Source organism: Podarcis gaigeae (genome assembly GCF_964106915.1).
Source record: "Podarcis gaigeae genome assembly, chromosome: 16".
Lineage (NCBI taxonomy): Eukaryota > Metazoa > Chordata > Lepidosauria > Squamata > Lacertidae > Podarcis > Podarcis gaigeae.
In genome coordinates this window covers 3,823,888-3,831,801 of record NC_139693.1, presented here as the reverse complement: position 1 = coordinate 3,831,801, position 7,914 = coordinate 3,823,888, and the positions used below count along the sequence as shown (strand labels likewise).

Genomic DNA, 7,914 nt, shown 5'->3' with positions numbered 1-7,914 from the left:
TCAGGAATCAGCCTTTTTTATTCAGCTGCTCTCAACAGCAGGGGGGGCTCCAAAGGAAGACAGAGGAGACCCCAAAAGAATAATAAAAACCCCTTTCTTTCCAACAAAGAATATTTAGGGTGCTGCATCAGTCCGTGGTACAACCTCCTTCGCCCTGCCTGTTTTCCCGGCTCGCTTTGTTGCCAATTCGAAAGCAGTTCTGGCAAATCAAGGGCGTTTGCTTTTGGGTAGAAGAAGAGCAAGATCCCAAGCGCCACGTTTCCTAGAAGGCCCTGCTCAGGGCCGATGTTCAGCGATCGCCATGGCTGCTTGGCCTTCACTGTTGGCGCCTCGGCTTCGGTTCCTGAAGTGTAAAAATGGGAAAGCAAAGAGAATTAAAATGTAAGAGGGGAAACACATGCCGCACACATTCGTGGGAATCAACGAGCTCCCCGAGATGTTGCTGCTCTGGTCAAACAACTCTGACAGTTGTTTGAGCGACACTAGAGGCGAGGCGGGTCAGATGCGACCCTACAGAAGAGGTTATTAAACGGTAGGCGGCACGGAAAGTTTGGAGAGGGAAAAGTTTTTTCCCCTCTTGCATCATGCTAGAATTCAGGGGCATCCGAGGAAGGTAAACCTTGGAAGATTCAGAACAAGTAAAAGGAAGGCATTCTTCAGAGCATAGTTAGACTGTGGAACTCTCTGCCACAAGAGGCAGGGATGAGCAGCAATTTGGATGGCTTTAAAAGAAGACTGGGCAGATTCATGAAGGAGGAGAAGCCACAATGGCCTTATTCCACGGTATGCGATGTTTCTGCACACCAGCTGCCGGAGACAGCAGGAATAATAATAATAATAATAATAATAATAATAATAATAATAATAATTATTATTATTATTATTATTATTATTATTATTATTATTATTATTATTATTATTATTATTATTATTTATTATTTATACCCCGCCCATCTGGCTGGGTTTCCCCAGCCACTTTGGGCGACTTCCAACAGTACACTAAAATACAATAACCTATTAAAACATTAAAAACTTCCCTAAACAGGGCTGCCTAAAGATGTCTTCTAAATGTCTGGTAGTTGTTTATATCTTTGACATCTGGTGGGAGGGCATTCCACAGGGCGGGCGCCACCACCGAGAAGGCCCTCTGTCTGGTTCCCTGTAACTTGGCTTCTCTCAGGGAGGGAACTGCCAGAAGGCCCCCAGAGCTGGACCTCAGTGTCCGAGCAGAACGATGGGGGTGGAGACGCTCCTTTGAAGGTGACCCAGAAACTACAACTAATGCCAGACTGGTGACTGGGAGCAGCTGCAGAGACCACGTAACACTGGTCTTGAAAGACCTACATTGGCTCCCAGTACGTTACCAAGCACAATTCAAAGTGTTGGAGCTGACCTTGAAAGCCCTAAATATCTGAAGGCCCAGTATATCTGAAGGAGCATCTCCACCCCCATCGTTCAGCCCGGACACTGAGGTCCAGCTCCGAGGGCCTTCTGGTGGTTCCCTCATTGCGAGAAGTGAGGTTACAGGAAACCAGGCAGAGGGCCTTCTCGGTGGTGGCGCCCGCCCTGTGGAACACCCTCCCATCAGATGTCAAAGATATAAACAACTACCAGACATTTAGAAGACATCTGAAGGCAGCCCTCTTTAGGGAAGTTTTTAATGCGTGACATTTTAATGTATTTTTAATCTTTGTTGGAAGCCGCCAAGAGTGGCTGGGGAAACCCAGCCAGATGGGTGGGGTACAAATAAATTATTATTATTATTATTATTATTATTATTATTATTATTATTATTGGTTTCCCATTGAGACATCTGGTTGGCCACTGTGAGAACAAGATGCTGGACTAGATACGCCTCCTTTGGCCTGATCTAACAGGCTCTCGTGATCTTATGCACCATTGACCACATTGGCCAGGTCCAAGGAGAACTGTGATCCAACGTCACCTGAACCTAGGAACTAAGATAGACTGCTTGGAGACCTGGAGGCTCCATGAGAACATCGGAAGAGCCCTGCTGGGTCGACCTTGTGGGAGCTTGGCTGAATCTCTTCGCTCTGAACTTAGCCGGGAATTTTTTCAGTGCCGGCCCAAAACATTTATCTGCCTAAAGGAAGGCCGAGATGGTGTGTTCTTGCACAATTCTAGTGATTCCTGATGAGCTGAAAGGCAGGATATTGGCAGAAGGCGGACCCAGAGCCAATGGCAGGCAGAGCTAACCCCTGGGTTGGTTATAGGGAAGGAGACAGGCAGGTGGGAGGTCTGGGGAAACACCTTGCTTTAAATTAAAAATAATCCACTCCCCAAGCAAGCGGTGTAATTCTGACGGGAAGCATTCCTCTGAGCATGTGCAGAGAGTAGCCGCACAGGGCCCCTCTCTCGCGACCCGAAACAACAGGTCTCCACAGCTGTGGGGATCAGAGGAAGGGCTCCCTGTGGGGATAAGCAACCTCATATAACCAACATGCTTAAGTTGAATTAGGGACGTGGGTGGCACTGTGGGTTAAACCACAGAGCCTAGAACTTGCCGATCAGAATGTCGGCGGTTCGAATCCCCGTGACGGGGTGAGCTCCGTTGCTCAGTCCCTGCTCCTGCCAACCTAGCAGTTCGAAAGCACGTCAGAGTGCAAGTAGATAAATAGGTATCACTCCGGCGGGAAGGTAAATGGCGTTTCCGTGCACTGCTCTGGTTCGCCAGAAGCGGCTTAGTCCTGCTGGCCACATGACCCGGAAGCTGTACGCCGGCTCCCTCGGCCAATAAAGCGAGATGAACGCAGCAACCCCAGAGTCGGTCATGACTGGACCTAATGGTCAGGGGTCCCTTTACATTTACCTTTAAGTTGAATTAATGCATGAAGGGGTTAAGACCATAGAGTAAGCTGTCCAGCCAGGCTTAGATCACTTTGGGAGGAGCTAGATAATCAAGACTTGGTTCTCCTCCAGTTTCCCTGAGAAGCTTGGTGTGTAAGGAGGTCTGAGCCGGTTGCTCCAAGTTCAGGCTCTTACAAGCCGCTCAAGTTCCTGTACCAATAATTTAGGAACTTCCACCACTATAACTAAGCCACGTTTTTCTGCCTGCGTTTTCTGACTGATGTGTGGGAAAGCACATGAACCTGACCTTGAAAGAGTTTGTAAGTAAACCAATTTTTAACTTACTAAACGTGCTCTTTTTTTCTGTGCTAGGGGAAGAGGGGAACTTTGGAAGAAACTCAGAAGGGCATACTGTATTTCCATGCTTTTATTTGCTGCATGTGTTACGGTTTTAAATCTCTGCTTTGCCCCAAACCTGGATCTTGGCATCCAGGCAGTCCTTCGTTTATATGCCTATTTAAACGAGAAGAAAGCCCACCACCCGACCTAAGAACATCAGGAGAGCCTGCTGGGTCTGGCCAAAAGGGGCCCTTCTAGTCCAGCATCGTTGTTCTCCAATGGCCAACTCCATCCCTCTTCTGGGAAGCACTCAGGCAAGACCTGAGCGCTACAGCAGCTCTCCCCTTCCACGGCTCATCACAGAGCATAGCCACCAATAGCCTTTCCCAACCAGCGAGTGCGCCTGCATCAGCCCTAACTCATAGGAGCTGGTTGAGAAATTTGAGTTTTCCTCCTCCCTCCCCATTCCTTTTTCCTTGTGTGTCGTGTTGCTATTGTTTTCCAGATTGGATGCCAGCGTGGCGGGCCGTCTCGTTTTAACAGATTGTATGCAAGCCACTCTGGGGGGGCCTTTGGGCCAAAGAGCAGGGATGCGCCAATGCTCTGAATGAATAAACAAAACGGGGAGCGCATTATGCGCCGCCTCGGCCCTGCCTGCCTGCCCGTCCGTCCCCCACCTGCTCCGGTGGGAAGGCGTCCTTGATGCTCTTCCAGAGGTCCCTGAGTCCCTCGTGGACCTGGGTCCAGAAGTCCTTCCTCTTCTGCTCCTTGTCCTGCTTGATGTCTTGCAGTGCGCACATGTGCATTGGCCCCTGGTCGCACGCCAGCGTCGAGGAGTTGCACTGGCCCTGCTTGCACTGGCAGGCCTGGTAGTTGCACACCTCCCTCTCGAAGCGCAGGATGTCGTAGTCAGCCGGGTCCAGGTGGACGCCGGGCTGCGAGTAGGTGATGTCTCGCACCCGGGACATGCTCCCCGCGGCGCAGTTGCAGTGCCACTCGCTCCACTCCTGCCAGGCATAGCGGTTGTCACCCACGACGAGGACGGTCTCCTTCTCCTGCGAGGTCCCTGCGCTGAACGTGATGGAGACCGACACCAGCGGCGCTTCTGTGGTCGTCTGGGTCTCGTTGCCGTTGGTGTAGCCAGCCGCCACCGTCGCCCTGGCAGCCTCAGGGATCAGGGCCACCAGGTGTGGTGGCGCACCCATCTGGGTCATGTCTTCCATGTCCTCGCCCAGGCCTGGCCCGGGCGCCAGCCAGCCCCACAGGCAGAGCGTCAGCACCAAAGTGGCGCCCCCTAAGGCCATGGACTGCAGGTTACGAGCTCGGGCAGGGACAGCGCCCGGAGGTCTTCGTCTGGTCGGGATGGGAAGGAGAGGGAGGGGCGTGGCCTGCCGTCGTTGGGGGCGGGGCCTTGCTAGGCAACCTGCTCAGAACTCTGGGGGAGAACAAAGGAAGGGCGGAACTCTGGGGAGGGAAAGTAGGCAGGATTTATGAAAATGGGGTGGGATTGAAGGCTAATAATAATAATAATAATTTATTTATACCCCGCCCATCTGGCTGGGTTTCCCCAGCCACCCCAGCGGCTTCCAACAGAACACTAAAATACAATAACCTATTAAACATTAAAAGCTTCCCTAAACAGGGCTGCCTTCAAATGTCTTCTAAAAGTTTGGTAGTTATTTTTCTCTTAGACATCTGGTGGCAGGCCGTTCCACAGGGCGGGTGCCACCACGGAGAAGGCCCTCTGCCTGGTTCCCTGTAACTTGGCTTCTCACAGGGAGGGAACCACCAGAAGGCCCATGACGCTGGACCTCAGTGTCCAGGCAGAATGATGGGGATGGAGACGCTCCTTCAGGTATACAGAACCGAGGCCGTTTAGGACTTTAAAGGTCAGCACCAACACTTGGAATTGTGCTTGGAAACGTACTGGGAGCCAGTGTAGGTCTTTCAGGACCGGTGTTATATGGTCTTCGTGGCAGCTCCCAGTCACCAGCCTAGCTGCCGCATTCTGGATTAGTTGTAGTTTCCAGGTCACCTTCAAAGGTAGACCCACGAAGAGTGCATTGTGGTAGTCCAAGCGGGAGATAACCAGAGCATGAGCCACTCTGGCGAGACAGTCCGCAGACAGGGAGGGTCTCATCCTGCATACCAGGTGGAGCTGGTAGACAGCCGCCCTGGACACAGAATTGACCTGCGCCTCCATGGACAGCTGGGAGTCCAAAATGACTCCCAGGCTGGGCACCTGGTCCTTCAGGGGCACAGTGACCCCATTCAAGACTAGGGCGTGATATTGGAGTAAAGTAAGAGGCCCAACCAGGTTCTTTTGAATACTGGGTTCATTCATTCATTCACTGATTTGCTTATTTATTGCTGACCCTCCACCCTACGGTCCCGGGGCAGGTTACAGCATCAAGACACATGATGAAAAACTGTTTAAAACATACAATCATAAAAGGAATACTGTAACATGTGTCCTAAAAGCATACCTCAAGTCTCAGGGTAAAGAGCACTCTCACATTACATGTGCAAGAGAGCGTATCTTCCTATATACATAAAAACGTAAGGCTGTCGTCACACAAGTGCAATGCAGCCTCAAAACCCTGGATTTGCAGGAAGTCAGGGTGGGGGAATGGGAACGAAAGAGAAGGCAGGTTTTAAACAACAGCAGAGGTTTGCGCAATGGAGGGATGCCGAGGAAGAAGAGTTTGGATTTGATATCCCGCTTTATCACTACCCGAAGGAGTCTCAAAGCGGCTAACAGTCTCCTTTCCCTTCCTCCCCCACAACAAACACTCTGTGAGGTGAGTGGGGCTGAGAGACTTCAGAGAAGTGTGACTGGCCCAAGGTCACCCAGCAGCTGCAGGTGGAGGAGCAGGGAATCGAACCCGGTTCCCCAGATTACGAGTCCACCGGTCTTAACCACTACACCACACTGGCTCTCTATTTTTGAAAACTTATGGTTTCCCTCCTCTATACAGAATGCTGTTTTAATGGGGAAAAGCAAGATACTTACCGTATTTTAAACTCCTCGTGTATATGCCTACTTAGAAATAAATTCAACTGAGGCTAATGGGGTTTGCTCTCAGGTAAGCTATAGTTTCATCATCAATTAGTTTCATCATCAATTAATCATGCGAAAGGCTGGGCTGGATGAATCCCTAGCTGGAATTAAGATTGCCAGAAGAAATATCAACAACCTCAGATATGCAGACGACACAACCTTGATGGCAGAAAGTGAGGAGGAATTATAGAACCTTTTAATGAGGGTAAAGGAGGAGAGCGCAAAATATGGTCTGAAGCTCAACATGAAAAAAACGAAGATCATGGCCACTGGTCCCATCACCTCCTGGCAAATAGAAGGGGAAGAAATGGAGGAAGTGAGAGATTTTACTTTCTTGGGCTCCATGATCACTGCAGATGGTCACAGCAGTCACAAAATTAAAAGATGCCTGCTTCTTGGGAGAAAAGCAATGACAAACCTGGACAGCATCTTAAAAAGCAGAGACATCACCTTGCCAACAAAGGTCTGTATAGTTAAAGCCATGGTTTTCCCAGTACTGTAGTGATGAATGGAAGTGAGAGCTGGACCATAAAGAAGGCTGATTGCCAAAGAATGGATGCTTTTGAATTCTGGTGCTGGAGGAGACTCTGGAGAGTCCCATGGACTGCAAGAAGATCAAACCTCTCCATTCTTAGGGAAATCAGCCCTGAGTGCTCACTGGAAGGCCAGATCCTGAAGCTGAGGCTCCAAGACTTTGGCCACCTCATGAGAAGAGAAGACTCCCTGGAAAAGACCCTGATGTTGGGAAAGATGGAGGGCACAAGGAGAAGGGGGCAACAGAGGACGAGATGGTGGGACAGTGTTCTCGAAGAGACCAGCTTGAGTTTGACCAAACTGTGGGAGGCAGTGGAAGACAGGAGGGCCTGGCGTGCTCTGGTCCAGGGGGTCACGAAGAGGCGGACACGACTAAACGACTAAACAACAACAACAACAAGCCATAGTTTTGTTTTACAAGTTTACTTGTGCTTGGTGGTACTGCTATCTACTTCCAGTCTATCTTCCATTTCCTGCAGTTCATCCTCCAGTTCATGTGAGGATGCAGTGTCACTGTCCCAGTCATCTTAATTACATTTGTCCATTAGGTATTTCTGAGGTGTACGTAATTCCATCATCAAAAGGTTTCTGGGCTGGGAGGCTGGGCTGCAGAGAGAGGGGGTGGGCAAGGGGGCAGCTGGAGGGGTGCGGGTAGAGTCTGGTTGGCAAACTTTGTAAGCTGGGCAGCAGCCCCTAGTGTGTGTGGCGAGATAGATATAGATTAGATAGCTAGATAGCTAGATAGATAGATAGAACGGTACCTCGGGTTACAGATGCTTCAGGTTACAGAGGCTTCAGGTTACAGACTCTGCTAACCCACAAATAGTGCTTCAGGTTAAGAACTTTGCTTCAGGATGAGAACAGAAATCGTGCTCCGGCGGCGCAGCAGCAGCGGGAGGCCCCATTAGCTTAAGTGGTACCTCAGGTTAAGAACAGTTTCAGGTTAAGAACGGACCTCCGGAACAAATTAAGTACTTAACCCGAGGTACCACTGTAGATAGATAGATATGATTTATGGATATTGGGCCAATCACTGTCTCTCAGCCTAACAACACTGGGTTGTTGTGATGGTCAATAACAGAGGCAGGGACAAACATTTCCTGCTTGGAGGAAAAGTGAAATAAATTTAAAAACAAATTTTAAAAACAGATAAATGAGCCTGCCATTTACCT

General features: G+C 49.9%; 1 protein-coding gene across 1 annotated transcript; it reads right to left on the bottom strand.

Annotated features, from left to right (window-relative positions):
- On the bottom strand, positions 1–4,523 carry LOC310833405 (uncharacterized protein). Its single transcript, XM_083716132.1, has 2 exons — positions 3,825–4,523; positions 1–343 (listed from the first exon to the last, which is right to left on the bottom strand). The coding sequence occupies exons 1-2, from the start codon at positions 4,449–4,451 to the stop codon at positions 317–319; spliced, it is 654 nt and encodes a 217-aa protein (XP_083572258.1). The 5' UTR covers positions 4,452–4,523; the 3' UTR covers positions 1–316.
- Between the last annotated feature and the right edge of the window lie 3,391 nt (positions 4,524–7,914).

Bases quoted from the DNA above. Each gene is read 5' to 3' on its own strand.
- LOC310833405 (XM_083716132.1), bottom strand. From the start codon at position 4,451: ATGGCCTTAGGGGGCGCCACTTTGGTGCTGACGCTCTGCCTGTGGGGC. The intron at 344-3,824 runs GTGGGGGACGGA...TTTACACTTCAG, and splicing joins ACGCCTTCCCACCGGAGCAG to GAACCGAAGCCGAGGCGCCA.